The 16309-nt window shown below is 37.2% G+C and overlaps 1 protein-coding gene across 2 annotated transcripts in view; it reads left to right on the top strand.

Moving 5' to 3' along the window:
- LOC124555034 (cyclin-dependent kinase 17-like) overlaps positions 1-16309 on the top strand; it is a 204598-nt gene that overhangs the window by 138898 nt on the left and 49391 nt on the right. For both annotated transcript variants that reach the window (XM_047128796.1, XM_047128797.1), the window contains 3 exons: positions 3239-3389; positions 8969-9090; positions 12413-12523. In XM_047128796.1, coding sequence (XP_046984752.1) covers positions 3239-3389; positions 8969-9090; positions 12413-12523 — 384 coding nt within the window. The remainder of the gene's footprint in view (positions 1-3238; positions 3390-8968; positions 9091-12412; positions 12524-16309) is intronic.

The raw sequence follows: 16309 nt of genomic DNA, 5'->3' as shown, positions 1-16309 counted from the left end.
CACGGTGTTCAATATTGCTATCAGTTTCTGGCCAGTAGATGTGATGCTGCACCAAAATCTTCATGTGGACATAACCCAGTGCATTGCATGCAGCAGCTGGAGTATGTGAGGACGCAGTACTGGAGAGACGACCACTCAATATCTTTACTCAAGCTGATGATTCCTTAGCAGCTTTAAGGTATGACACGTGTCTCAGAAAACAATACTTTTTTTTTATCTGATGGATTTTTGAATCCTGAGTAATTAGTGTAGCCTTTAGATTGCCTATAAGTTTTCTGTGAGAAGGCCCCATATCACATACAAATTCAGATTCAGTGCTTCTACGACTTGAATTATTTCAGTTAACATGTACTTATAAGAGGCTGTATAAAAAGTACAATCAGTAAGCTCCTTTCATTTTTGTACAAACTTTTGATGATCATAACTTGAGAATTGTTGTTGGATTCTCCAACAATCTCTTCTACCCTTGTGAAAACATAAGTCACTGTTAACTTCATATCATGGAAACTAAGAATTACATGTTTTTTTCATCATATTAAGGCTTAAATCAGCAACACTTTGTGACACTCTAAACTCCTTTAGTGTTCTTGTAATAATGACTGCAGTAAGAAGAGGATATTTCAATGCTTCTTTGGCCAAACATAACACTTTTTGAGATAAACAGTGTAAAGTCACTGCCCTTAAATATTTTCAGATGACCAGTTAGTCCACAATCTTTTAATAATCTCTCGTTGTTGACAGTCAGGCAAAGAACCACAACCCCTCTTTGAAAATGTTTCATTTTAGTACCTCTGCATTATACCAAGAGTGACGAACTTGTAAATATGTGTTATTTTGCTTAAGTTCTTTTATTTCATTTTCCATAATTTACTGGGTGATCAGAAAGTCAGTATAAATTTGAAAACTGAATAAATCACAAAATAATGTAGATAGAGAGGTAAAAATTGACACACATGCTTGGAATGACATGGGGTTTTATTAGAACCAAAAAAATACAAAAGTTCAAAAAATATCCGACAGATGGCGCTTCATCTGGTCGGAATAGCAATAATTAGCATGACAAAGTAAGACAAAGCAAAGATGATGTTCTATACAGGAAATCCTCAATATGTCCACCGTCATTCCTCAACAGTAGCTGTAGTCGAGGAATAATATTGTGAACAGCACTGTAAAGCATGTCCGGAGTTATGGTGAGGCATTGGCGTCGGATGTTGTCTTTCAGCATCCCTAGAGATGTCGGTCGATCACGATACACTTGCGACTTCAAAGCCAATAATCGCACGGACTGAGGTCTGGGGACCTGGGACGCCAAGCATGACTAAAGTGGCGGATGAGCACACGGTCATCACCAAACGACGCGCGCAAGAGATCTTTCATGCGTCTAGCAATATGGGGTGGAGCGCCATCCTGCATAAACATCGTACGTTCCAGCAGGTGTTTATCAGCCAGGCTGGGGATGATGCGATTCTGTAACATATCTGTGTACCTCTCACCCGTCACGGTAGCAGTTACAAAACCAGAATCATGCAGTTCCTCGAAGAAAAAAGGCCCGATAACGGTAGATGTGGTAAATCCAACCCATACCGTGACTTTCTCGTCGCGTAATGGAGTTTCCACGACAGTTCTAGGATTTTCGGTAGCCCAAATTCTGCAGTTGTGGGCATTGACAGACCCTCGGAGCAATGAAATGAGCTTCGTCGGTCCACAACACGTTCCAATCGTCATCTTCCACCATCAACAGTTCATGATGCCGATGGATTTTGTACGGATGGCATCGGAGGGTACGCCTCAGTGCCAACCAAACAGTAGTCTATGGAATGCCGGTGCAACTGCATGAGCGCTGACTTCCCCATACATAGACGAACCCGCTACAGTCTCCATTTCTTCCTGAACTGTCTCAGCAGCATTACGCCTTGTGCTCGGTCGGCCACTACTAGATCTATCGTCTAAACAACCCATGGCTTCAAACTTCGAAATCATTCTCGCCACAGCTGCATTTGTCAATGGCCCTTAACCCATTCAAATCCCCTTCCTATGGCGATAGGATCGTAACGCTGAACTAGCACATTACCCGTTCTGGTAATACAGCTTCACTAAAAGCGCCTTTTCAGGTAACGTCAACATGCTGCGGGTGCTGGCGCATCTGATTCTCTCTCTCATTACAGCTTCTTTTATACATGATTGTCATGTGCAGTCACTCACGTTTTGCTGTCCAGCACCATCTGTCAGACATTTTGTGAACTTTATTTTTTTTCTCCTTTTTTTTGTTCTCTCTCTCTCTCTCTCTCTCTCTCTCTCTCTCTCTCTCTCTCTCTAATAAAACCCCATGTCATTCCAAGCATGTGTGTCAATTTTTACAATTTTTACCTCTCGATCTACATTATTGCATGGTTTATTAAGTTTTCAAATTTATACTGACTTTTTGATCACCAGGTATAATCGTTTGATACAAATGTGCTCTGACACATTTACAGCATTATTTGTTTTCATAGTTAATGTTTCTTTTAATACCAATTTCTCTGTTAGTTCGTAACATATTTACTTGTAAAATCTAATCTTCTATTTTATGGTAACTTCCTTTTTTGTGTGTGAATTTTTCTCTCACTGTTAGGCTCATTGCTGCCTCTAAATCAACCATGGAAAATGGAAGATATAGAGCTGGGACAGCATAGGGGGGTCAGCTTGTGTTTTGGAAGCAGATTCAACACTTCACTTTTCAAATACCTTTCTTAATCTAAATCAGCAAAATGTTATGGCCACACACATTAGCAACTGAGAAAAAATTGGCATGTTTACTGGCATTTATCCATATTTGTTTTATAAATGTTTCTCTTTTTCTGCAGGGATTAGTATAATTCATGATTGCACAGTAAATTGTTATTTTTCACCATAAACAATTCGTAACATTCTCTCAGAACCCCTCAAAACACAATGGCAACACAGTAGATTATGGCAATGGTTGGTTACTGGGTGGTGGCAGGGTCACATGCGACATCATCGTTGCAGCTTGCTACTGTGCGCACGCTCTGTGATCTTTACTTTGTATTCTAGTAACGGCGGTGTAAATATTGTTCAGATAGCTCTACTTACCACCCCTTACCTTTTCTCCAAATCTTGTATCTTCATTTCTAGTCTAGGTTTGCAGTTGTCATTTTTCTGAGAGATCAATGTTTCAGAGTGATAAGTGTTGTTATTTCCAATTTCAGTTAATTTTTTGTGAATATTTTCTGTCTTACAGGGCACATATGCAACTGTTTTCAAAGGAAAATCACGGCTGACTGATAACCTTGTTGCCTTAAAAGAAATTCGCCTTGAACATGAAGAAGGCGCTCCATGCACAGCAATAAGAGAGGTTTCTTTACTTAGGGAGCTCAGACATGCCAACATAGGTAACATTATTTTCTAATGTAGTGTACTTGAACTACTGATTCCATCATTAATTTTTTAAATTTGAATGGTTAATATTTTAACATATTTTTACGATATACTAAAAAAAGTATTAAGTTGTTTCAGACCTATATTATATGAGTTTAGTAAAAAGAAACAGTGACATATGATCATTTGGGTTTCAAAGTACTGCACTGAAAAGGTGTTTGAATGTTGTGCAGGTGTGGTTAAATTTAGTGGAGCTAAACATCTTACTGTTTTTATTTATAGATCCCCAGACTCCGATTTCACAACATTTTTGCTAAAGCTAGAGGAGGTTCTTGGTTCACTTTATAGGAAATACAAAAAGTTAGTTATATGTGGTGACTTCAATATAAATTGTATAAGTGATTGTGCAAGGAAAAGGATGCTGGTAGACCACCTTAATTCATATAATCTTATGCAAACCGTATTCTTTCCAACGAGAGTGCATGGGAACAGTAGAACAACCATAGACAATATTTTTGTTCATTCGTCATTACTAGAAGGGCATTCTGTTAGCAAAATGTTGAATGGCCTTTCAGATAATGATGCACAAATTTTAAGTCTAAAAGATTTTTGTGCTGCAACACATGTTAAATATAGTTACCAACTTTTTAGGAAAGCTGATCCAGTTGCTGTAGAGACTTTTGCAAACCTTATCAAGGAACAAGAGTGGCAAGATGTTTATAGTGCTGATACAGTAGACGATAAATATAACGCTTTCCTCAAGACTTTTCTCGTGCTTTTTGAAAGTTGCTTTCCGTTAGAACGTTCAAAACAGGGTACTAGCACAAACAGGCAGCCTGGGTGGCTGACTAAAGGTATAAGAGTGTCTTGTAGAACAAAGTGGCAATTATATCAAAACGTTAGAAACAGTCAAAATCTAAATGCAGCAGCCCATTACAAACAGTATTGTAAGGTGCTTAAAAAAGTTATTAGGAAGGCAAAAAGTATGTGGTATGCAGATAGAATAGCTAAGTCTCAGGATAAAATTAAAACCATATGGTCAGTCGTAAAGGAAGTGGCTGGTCTGCAGAGACAGGTTGAGGATATAGAATCAGTGCGTAGTGGGAATGTCCATGTTACTGATAAGTCGCATATATGTACAGTGTTTAATAATCACTTTCTGAATATAGCAGGTGAACTAAATAGAAACCTAGTCCCAACAGGGAATCATATAGCGCTCGTAGAAAAAAGTGTTCCAAGACTGTTACCTGAAATGCTCCTCCATGATACTGACAAGAGGGAGATTGAGTTAACAATTGAATCACTAACGACCAAGAACTCTCATGGATATGACGGGGTATCTAGCAGAATACTGAAGTATTGTTCCATGTATGTTAGCCCAGTACTTAGCCGTATCCGTAACTTTTCCTTTAGGAGTGGTCAGTTTTCTGACCGATTAAAGTACTCGGTAGTGAAGCCACTTTATAAAAAGGGAGACAGGGATAATGTTGATAATTATAGACCTATTTCTAAGCCATCGGTGTTTGCTAAAGTTATCGACAGGGTTGTATATACAAGGTTACTGCAGCATTTAAATTCACATAATTTGCTGTCAACTGTACAGTTTAGTTTTAGAAATGGCTTAACAACTGAAAATGCTATAGTCTCTTTTCTCTGTGAGGTTTTGGACGGATTAAATAAAAGGTTGCGAACGTTAGGTGTTTTCTTTGATTTAACGAAGGCTTTTGACTGTGTTGACCACAAAATATTACTGCAGAAGTTGGAACATTATGGAGTAAGGGGAGTAGCTTACAATTGGTTCACCTCTTACTTTAACCCTTTTAGTGCCAAATACGATCTGATCGTGATCCAGATTTTCGGCGAAAAATGCCAGTAACGATCTGATCGTGATGCCTTTCTCATTCATTTTTTCCGCACTTGAAGGCAAAGTTGTTAGTATTTCCTAGCGAATGAGAAAGGCATCACGATCAGATCGTTACTGGCATTTTTCGCCGAAAATCTGGATCACGATCACATCGTATTTGGCACTAAAAGGGTTAAGAACAGAAAGCAGAAGGTAATTCTCCGTAATATTGAGAATGGTAATGATGTTCAGTCCCAGTGGGGCACTGTTAAATGGGGCGTTCCCCAAGGATCGGTGCTGGGGCCACTGCTGTTTCTTATTTATATAAATGATATGCCTTCTAGTATTACAGGTGATTCAAAAATATTTCTGTTTGCTGATGACACCAGCTTGGTAGTGAAGTATCTTGTGTGTAATATTGAAACATTATCAAATAATGTAGTTCATGAAATAAGTTCGTGGCTTGTGGAAAATAATTTGATGCTAAGTCACAGTAAGACTCAGTTTTTACAGTTTCTAACTCAGAATTCAACAAGAACTGATATTTTAATCAGACAGAATGGGCATGTTATAAGCGAGACGGAACAGTTCAAGTTCCCAGGCGTACGGATAGATAGTAAGCTGTTGTGGAAAGCCCATGTTCAGGATCTTGTTCAGAAACTAAATGCCGCTTTATTTACCATTAGAACAGTATCTGAAATAAGTGACATTTCAACACGAAAAGTAGTCTACTTCGCATATTTTCATACGCTTATGTCATATGGTATTATTTTTTTTGGGTAATTCTTCTGATTCAAAAAGGGTATTTTTGGCTCAAAAACGGGCTGTTCGAGCTATGTGGTGTAAGTTCGAAAACCTCTTGTCGACCCCTATTCAATAGTCTGGGAATTTTGACATTGCCCTCACAGTATATATTTTCTTTAATGTCGTTTGTTGTTAGCAATATTAGCTTATTCCCAAGAGTTAGCAGCTTTCACTCAGTTAATACTAGGCAGAAATCAAATCTGCATGTGGAATGCACTTCCTTGACTCTTGTGCAGAAAGGAGTGCAGTATTCTGCTGCATCCATTTTCAATAAGCTACCACAAGAACTCAAAAATCTTAGCAGTAGCCCAAACGCTTTTAAGTCTAAACTGAAGAGTTTCCTCATGGCTCACTCCTTCTACTCTGTCGAGGAGCTCCTGGAAGAGCTAAAAAATTAAGCAAATTCCAGTGTTACATTCTTGATTTTCTTTATTTAAACTAACGATATGTCACCGGAATATGCTTCTTATATTTCATTTTATCTGTTTCTACAATCGTGTTATAATTTCATGTATTGACTCGTTCCATGACCATGGAGACTTCTCCTTAATGTGGTCCCACGGAACAATAAATAAATAAAATAAATAAAAAGCAAGTCAGTACATCACATGTCATAGGATAGCTTTCAGGATACATATTCATTGTGAGTTAACCAATACACATGTAATGCAATGGATTTGAATCTGTAATTTTGTTTTTGCAATTCATTTATTGGACTTCTGTGAGCAGATATTCCCATTATTCACTAATTTAATAGTTGAGGAACTGTAATGACCTTCCATAAGTACTTTAGAGATTCACTTATTTGACAGTAGTATGCAATGCAAACAATTAGGTAACAAATGTTGTTTTATTTTCATGTGAGCAAGCAGATCAGTAGAATAAATAGTTGACAAAATGAATGACCTGTGGAAATAAAAAGTTCTTCTCAAAGCTTTTCTTTATGAAAACTCACGGTAGCGAACAAAATCATTGAATATTATAGTAGTCCAACAAATATTAACCAATGTGAATAATAACCATAATTCTCTGTTGGGAAAAGCTGCTATTAAAATGTTCTTATCTTACATACTAAATGGAAAATTGTTTTGAGTCAAAAGATATGAGGTCATTCAAGCTGCTATGAAGTTATTGTTTCTGTTTCACTTGTATGACAGTGTAAAAAATTCTCTTACCATCGTTGAGGCCTATAAATCCTCAAAATGCAGGATTCTGTGTAGAGTTATGCACTTCATGGCACAATGGCCAAATACAGTTAAACCTAATATTAACCCTCGAGTGTGCGCATCCATGTATCAAGTGTGGTAACAATAAAAAACATTGTCTTACACCGTTCCATTGTTATTTTACAACTGTGAGCCCAGAGCTTTTCCTTCTTTATTGCTTCAGCTAACACAGTGATAAGTTGTGCTGTTATGTGTCCAAGTTGGCAGCAGTAATACAAAATAAACAGCAAGCTAGGTGAGAAAAAATTTATGATCTGTACAAGAAAATTACCCAGATTCCAAGCTAGCAGCACAGTCCCACAATGAGGCAGTTGGGTGGGATCTTATGCAGCTGTGCTGTTTAATGTGTCGAGTGGGTCATTACCATGAGATAATGTGTACGCAATAATGGAATGATATAATGAAAGTTTATTTTATTATTATTTGATTATACAGTGATTTAGTTTATGTAATGTAAGTTTATTTTATCGTTTTGTAATTAAACTAAGATTAAACTGTGATTTTGCTCATACATGTGTACACTGGTAACAAAGGCAGCTGTTCTGTAAATGTGTACTACGCACCCGCTCATGTTACAAAAACAACAGTATGCCCGTTCGAGTGTTAATGAAACTACCTTTAAGAAACTCCAACATTTTGATGGGCACTTCTTGTGGTTCTGGTGAAACTGCTGTAAAAATTATTATGAAATTATTTATGAATTACAGCTTATTTTTTATTTAATTCTTAACATACCAGAGAGTTTGTGGTTTCTTACTATTGACGACTGGCAAAATATATGACAGAGGTAAAAGGGTAGAGATGGGGGACAACAAAAAACCGATAAGAATTGTGTGTTATAATTGATAGAAATGAAATGATCTCATCATTAATAATGGTTAAGTTTAAAACGATATGTTTTAAAAACATGGAGGGAGTCCCATGCACTTATGACTTCAATATCAATGCCTGGATGACCACAGAAATTTTTACAGTGTTACCTAAAAGTTTAGATGCCAGGACTGGAACAAATGAATGGTTGTTCTTATGACAGAAAGATCCCTTCCACGTACAGAGGTGACTTAATTTTTTTAGCAATGTCAATGCTATGTTTTTCCTGCTAACTGCACAAGTCACTTACACCTCTGTACCTGGTCATAGTTCATTGCATGAAACCAAAATACGAAGTGGTTGTTGTGGAGAGGATAATTTAGTCCATGAGGAAATATGAACATTTTGAAAACTATACACTTGCTTGTTGCTGCCAGGAGTGTGGTGACTTAAAATACTGCACTGAACTGTTTTGGAAATGTTGGCTTTGGTTCAAGGTCGGTTGCTCTAAAAGAAAATGACTTACCTAAAGAAAAATGGAAAGTCATCAGAGATATGTTTATGGTGATGGGATTCAGGCTTTCATTCACCAGATAGTTGCAAATGAGCTGTGTTATACTCTTGTGAGCTGAATACAAGCCGAATAGGAAGCTGGCAGTTGCAGCACTGAGAATGGAAGAGAAGACAAAGAATCAGTTGTAGCTTTGGAACTACCTCATATATTTTGGAACTGTTTTTTCCTCAGTTCATTTACAAGACACCAGTGTTTCAGTCAGGTGAATGTACATGATATGTTGCATGACAAAGATACTACATGTCATGTGACAACAAAGATTGTATTCTATTCTAACATAATGTTTTGTGCTAATTTTTTGTGTACATGTTTCTCAGATAATGACATTTGTTCCAGTGACATTACATGACATAGTTCATACTGAGAAGTCTCTCACCTTAGTGTTTGAGTATTTAGAAAAGGATTTGAAGCAATACATGGATGAGTGCTGCAACATTCTCAGCATGAACAATGTAAAGGTATGGAATGTTAATACTTTATTACATTTAATTAGTGAAAATTTACTGTGTAATAGCAAAGCCTCATTTGGTGTGACATCTAACTGGATGGAAATAAAGTAATAAAAGGAACACATAATGTTCCATTAGAATGTGTTTTTCTTAAATTGTATACATCTTCTAACCAGCTTCTTACATATGTTCAACTTTCATTTGAAGGACACCTAGCCTCTGTTGTAAAGGGGATGGGGTAGTCTAGTTGAAATTTGACTGTTGCAATTCCACCACATCCACACTTCTTGTCTCAGTGCCACAACATTACACTACCACTGTGGGAGGTCAAACTGCAGGTGCCCTCCATTTCAAAATATTAGTATCATTAGAGAAAAATAATCATCCATATTGTATACATGCAGCCCATAAGAACAAATTTATTATATACAGAAATGATTCTTACTGAGAGCTGTCCACAGTTGTTGATTCGCTGTTAAATATGGAATCTTTAAAGTGTGATTCCATCAACCACATTTGAAGACTGTATCTGTATAGGTAGCTCTTTGAACTATCTGGATGCAAATCAGTTCCCTGGTCACTCACTTTGTCAATACTTTCACTTCAAAACTCTATTACAATGTTTTTCAAGTTCCTGTAACATTAGAGCATTGCTATGCCAATGTTCCCTTCCAGTGTTTTTCACGTATACAGCCACTTTTGTCCAGTCTTGTTCTGTTATCTCCCTTGTGCACCTTTGTATCATCCTTCCTAAGTTTGTAATGACAGATTGCAGAAATTTGTCACACAATATTTTTGTTTAATTATGCTTCAAATCAGTTTGATTGTATTCAGGTAGGGGAGATTGTGCGTGCATGTGTGTGTGTGTGTGTGTGTGTGTGTGTGTGGTGGGGGGACATTTTCTTTTAAAACCCTTCCCACAATGTCCAAGGTGTTCTGTCACTGAGGTATTACTTTTTCACAACCATTACAATGTATTTACTACGTGGGAAACAAGGTTCAGAGTTTAATTTCCTTGAACTGTGCAATGTGGTGCACTATCATGTACACTATGCATCTGTCAAAGAGATTTGAGATGCCTTTCATGCAGCCACTTATTATAAATAATTTTTGTGTTCATCCTATCAGCTTTGCAATGCATTAATGAGGCACTTCTGTTTCCATACTTTCCTCATTGCTTGGTTTTTGATATTAGTACGTCTAGGCCCCAGTTCGGTTCACTCTTTGGCCTTGTCATTCTGTCGTGTTGTCTTCGAAGTTTGGCTGTCACTGTTGTTGTCTGTCTGTGGTTTTTGGCGACTCTCCATTGACGGCCTTGACCAGTCGGCCATTGTCTTCTGGTCTTGTGTGATTCCAGTTACTATATCTTGGAATGCACATGAACAATGGCTGTGTTACTCAGGTACAGGCTATAACTACCCCTTATGGGAGAACATGATTTCCCCCACCCCACCCCTTGACAGCCTGCAAGGTTAGTTCCAATATTTTCCTCCAGTAAAGATATTTCAGATAAGTTATACACTCACTACTAAAAGGTGTTTCCATGTGACTGTGAATGTCCATTAGAGCAAAAACTTCAATAATAACAAATTATTTAACTCACATCACTACAAGCAGATAATGGAATGATTTCATACCAGTACAATATTACGTCCAGCACAATAGTGGTACCTACCTTTCCTGTGACCAAAAATAGTATCTTTAACCATGGTTTGTACTGCTTCTCCCATATCAAGCTATTCCAGTTAAAGTGTCAATCTGTGAACAGCTGGGTGCCCATGGTTACATGTGGGCAGTAGAGATCAGAAACAAGCTCCGTATACTCACCTTAAATTCGCCAGCAGGTGCTATGACACTATCTCGGATACTTGCCTCACCAGTCTCCACTGCTGCCCATTTAATTGAAAACTCATCAGTTTCATCTATTGTTGGTACATGTGGACTATGCCAGCATAGAAAGGAGAGCGAGGACACGAGTTCACCGAGGACTCGTGTCATTGCTGCTACATAGACAACCACTGGACATGATGAGTTTTATATACAAATACAGTGGCTGTGTGTGAACAGTTATGTTGAGTTAAAGATACTTTCAACCTGTTACTGAGTTGTCTGTGATGACAGTATAAGAAAATGAGGATAAAATGTACCCCCTGAATGGTGATTACTTTTTAAAATAAATTTCCAGCAGTCTTTGAGAAAGTTACAAAAATGAATTATAAGTGACACAACTTGCTATTAGCCCATAAATACAAGTTTCTGTGGCCAAAAGAACACACAGATAGCTTGATTTTTGGTTACAGGGACACAACAGTGATGTTGTTCTGTGCCTTATTTTGATTTGAGAGGGCACATATGTTTTTTTTCCTATGACATATGGACTATAGCATGAAACTTTTTCCAGGCATCAATATCAGTTGCACATTGGCAATTGTATACACTGCATCACTTAATTTATTTCTTACACGCTTTACTGTCTCACAAAACATTGATTCACTAGGGCTCATCTGATCCCATAAGTCAGTCATTTCCACTCTATCAGTGCTAATTTATTGCAGTAAGACTGCACACTTAACTTCCGTACTGTGTCACGACTAGCCTTCCGCCTTAGCAAGAGAGAACTAGTCGATGAGTAGAAAGTGACCACAGTGTCACTGTTCTCAGACTCGTCGCACTTACAGAACTGTGGGAAGAAAGGAAGCCAGTATATCACTGATGTAAAAGTAGTGCCTTGATTTCTAATGTATGCAACCCTCAATTTTTGACTCAAACTTGTTCCATTTCTGATCTCCAGGGGGCAGGGGTGTGCAGTCAGCTGACTTGGGTATAGTCTTTCAGCCAGGCCATAGAGTACATGATCATTTTGCATTGTCAGAGCACATGCAGGCTGTAGTGGCCAAGCTGTTCGTGCATGTACACAGTGTTCGCAATAGGACCGCCTGGTGGGTGCCTGCACCAGTGTGCAAGTGTGATGAGGAGCACCGTTGCACTATGGGACAGCACTGGACTGGAAGTACATTTTTTTGTGTGTAGTAATGGTATCATTCGCTCAGAAAATTGTAGAAACTGCCAAGGGATAGTAATATTTCTAAAATACTTGTCTTGTATATACAAGTCAGTTAATTAACCACATTAAAAGCATTTCCAAGTTGCAGTATGTGATCTTTTGATTTGTTCTGAAGAAGATGTTAACAACCCTTAACAATTACAATGTAATTTTTCACAGTATCGTGTATTGCAATGTCTTTCTTGTTTTTTTTTCCCAAGCACGTGATCATAATGCAGTTTGCGTAGTTTGTATATTAATTTTTTTTTTAATTTGTTGTTCTTTCAGATATTCCTTTTCCAGCTTCTTCGTGGTCTTGCGTACTGTCACCGAAGGCGAATACTACATAGAGATCTTAAGCCACAAAATCTCTTAATAAATGAAAAGGGTGAACTAAAGGTAAAATAATGGCAAATTTTTGTTTAAAAATTTTTTATTATTTGGGCTGTGGAAGAAATGCAATATAATGTAACATAAGGCTTTTGTTAATTGCTGTCGAACTTTCCTCAGTGCCGTGAAACTGTGAAATAATATTATCTCGTATTTATTACATGATCATATGAATCAGTCCAGCTGATCCCTGAAGCACACTAAATAGAGTAGCTTAATTTCCCAAAATCGTCATTGCCAGCCAGTTACTACTTTGTTCACCATATCCTTCCATTTCTCTTTGTCTAATTTGTGATTTCGCTTATTTCAGGTCTATGTTATGAGGAACTTAGTTTACGTGCTGCCTAGTGTTGTTAATGTAATTCATTTTAGTTTCATCTACAGGATATCTCTCATTCTTCTTCTTCTTCTTAACTGTTGGCAGCTAGCTCCGACTCCATAAATATATTTCCAGTTTGATTTTCTTTTTTTCTGTTGTCTTTGTCAGGATAGTCATATAACATCTCCTTCCAGTTTGTCAGTGCTGGAAAATACCAAATCCTCTGTGTGAGTTATTTTTTAGTTTTATTAGGTTTAATATCTTAGGCTGAACAAACAGTGTAACTACAGTACACCAAACCTGATTTCATACTCTGGTAAACTTCAGGAAGATTACACTTTTCCTTTGCCACCAGCTGTCCTCCATCTGAATGATATTCTCAACTCTTTACTGCATTTGGCTATCCAGTGGGCATAGAGTGATTTAGGTTGCAAAATCTACCTGTTCTGTAGGTGACAATATCCATATACAAGGGCTACATATGAGGCTTCCATATGGTTTTGGAACACTGTGTTATATGAATGTGGGTTTATAAACTGGTTACTTGTTTTAGTTTCACAATGAATTATTCATTTGTTTCCTACCTTTTTTTCCAGCCATCAGTGTGAAATGTGGCCTGAAAATGATATTGCTGTGCTAGGCATGGTACTGGCACAAGATATATGCGGTCCTTCTTCTGACCTTTGAATCAGTTCACCTAGGGTATTATAGTGAGATCTACAGTTTAACATTGAATGTTAACTATGGTGCAGCATGCTATATTTCACTTAGTCAGAGCAGTCCCAAAGAAGGAAAGTCATGTTACGTGTCATAAAAAAACCTGAGAAACAAATTCAAAGCTTTGGATGTACAGTCTGGCACTTAACTGTACATCCACCAAACCATGGATTTCAAGTTAATCCTTTTTTTGTTAATTGATCACCAAAGTGTGTCATGCACATTTTTAACCAAAATAAATCTTTTGGCATATAAATAGCTTCAAGCATACCCCAAGGAAATGTTGTAGGTTCAGTACAGGAGCAGCAAGATTTACAGGGTGTAAAAAAAAACTGTGTATACAAAATTTTAGAATGTTTAGAGGAGATAAAAAGAAACACTTTTTATATGTCAAAAAGACCCACTAGGGGTCCACAAAAGTTTTGATGCTAGTAATGTCCAAAGACAGTGTTCAAATGGCTGTATTTTGAATATTGTCTTAGAGATGTTGTTGAAGTTCATCCATTTACAGTAATGCATAACTGGCATCTGTGTGCTAATGATTGTCTGACACTATCAGAACAACCAAGTGTTTCACAAAAAACAGGTTGCAGCTTAAGCCAAACTGGCAACCAGCTCTTCTGGAGCGTGTATCAGTGTCTCATACACCAAATGCTTCATCTCCACCCACAAAAAGAACCTCTAAGAGGTCAGTAACATCTCTAAACAATACTCAACACACAGCATTTTGCACACCACCTCTGAACATCACACATCAAAACTTTCATGAACCTCTAGTCAGGAAACAGTGCACCTGTGACATTTTTGTCACATAACAAAGGGTGTCGTTTTATCTTATCTAAAAACTTCAAAAATTTTTATACTTTTTTTTCACCCTATGTACAGAGTGATTCATGAAGGTGTGCAAATATTTTAATTGTTATTCTACAAGTAAAAATAAAGAAAAAAGTTCACATAAACATAGGTCCACAGATGTTTAGTTATGGAGTTATGGGTAATAAAAGATTTTGCCTGAAATCTAGCAACTTCACTAATAGAAGCCATCACAAAACTGTATCACGTTAAAGTAAAGCACAATTTCTATTTGTGTTGTTGTTATTGATCTGGTGAATCTAGTAAAACATGTCCCAGATGCATATCTGCAGTAATTTTCCAGAACATCCAGAGAAGCAAAGATGTAATTTCATAAAAATTTTAATTTATTAACTACTTGGCCCAATTTGTTTTTTAAATTCCACACCGTTGCATAAAGTTGTCAACGGAAGTTATAGAGAATTTTGGAAAAATGATGATAATAACGTTAACTGAAACTGTATGAATGTGTCAGATAATCTGCTTTTATTAATACCATAGCACACATGAATTCATGTTAAACCAGAAAATACGAGCCTGAGTGTTAAGGAAGTAGTACAGTGTACATACAATTTCACAATACATTCACAGTAAGTGTTCAAAATATCTCAGAGTTCAGTGCATTTAGCTGCACGTGCATGAACAGATTTTGTTGCTCGTTTCAGTTTCACAGGGTTGTTCTTAATTTCATATATTACATTCATAATGTGAGCAAGTAATGCCGCACATGTATTGTCTTTGTCCTCATAAACTGAACAACTCATTTCAAGATTAGGAAGTGACTGAAACAACTTACTAACGGTTGCCAACAATGACATAAAAGTTTCTACATTCTTAATGGAAAGTAAACAAATTTACTTGTATAATAATCTTTGCTTCTCTGGATGATCTGGAAAACTACTGCAGACCCACGTCTGGGACACATTTTATTAGATTCACCAGAGCAATAACCAAAAAATAAATTGAAATCGTGCTTTACTTTAACCTTGTGATGGGTTCATATTAGCGAAGTTGCTAAATTTCAGGCATAATCTTTTACTAGCCGTAACTCGTAACTAAACATTTGTGGACCTATGTTTATATGAACTTTTTTCTTTAGTTTTACTTGTAGAATACCATATCAAAATATTTGCATATCTTCGTGGATCACCCTCTATAAATGACCTGGTAGATTACGTTAGAAGTTTCTTGAGGCTCTTGGTGGCTGATGCTATTGTGTATAGAGAAGTGACGACACTAGAAAATTTCAGGGAGGCAATTGGCCCTCAGTATAAACATTTGTAATATATTGCTCATAAATATGTGGAAAGACCCATTATTGTCTAATTACACAGTTGCCACTCAGTCACTGAAAGCAGTCACATACCTTAAATATCTCTGAATATGCAGAGTCACATACAACTAGTCATAGGAGAAGGAGATGTGAAACAGATTTATACGGAAGAATCATCAAGAAATGTAGTCCACCCATGAAGGAGGTAGCTTACAAAATTTCTGTTCAATTAGTATTTAAGTACTACCCCTGAGATTGGAACCCTAGGATTGATAGAAAAAATAGAGAAGATACAAAGAGGGGCTTATTTCACCTCAGATTTGTTTTCTTAATGAGGAAGCATCATTAAGATGTTTGTCCAGTTCCAGAGGCAGACCTTACAGGAGAGATGTTGTGCATGATGGTGTGGTGTACTGTTAAAATTTCAAAAACTTACAATACAGTCTGTGTATTTTAATCACAAACTGCCTTGAGGCATACATTTTTGGTGTTCCGTGTAAAGGTGTGTGTGTGTGTGTGTGTGTGTGTGTGTGTGTGTGTGTGTGTGTGTGTGTGTGTGTGGGAGAGAGAGAGAGAGAGAGAGAGAGAGAGAGAGAGAGAGAGAGAATCACAGTGTGGCTGAGGATCACATGTT

This window comes from Schistocerca americana, chromosome X (assembly GCF_021461395.2).
Source record: "Schistocerca americana isolate TAMUIC-IGC-003095 chromosome X, iqSchAmer2.1, whole genome shotgun sequence".
Classification (NCBI taxonomy): Eukaryota; Metazoa; Arthropoda; class Insecta; order Orthoptera; family Acrididae; genus Schistocerca; species Schistocerca americana.
Note: the sequence above shows the minus strand (reverse complement) of the source record. Positions and strands in the feature narration are given on the sequence as shown.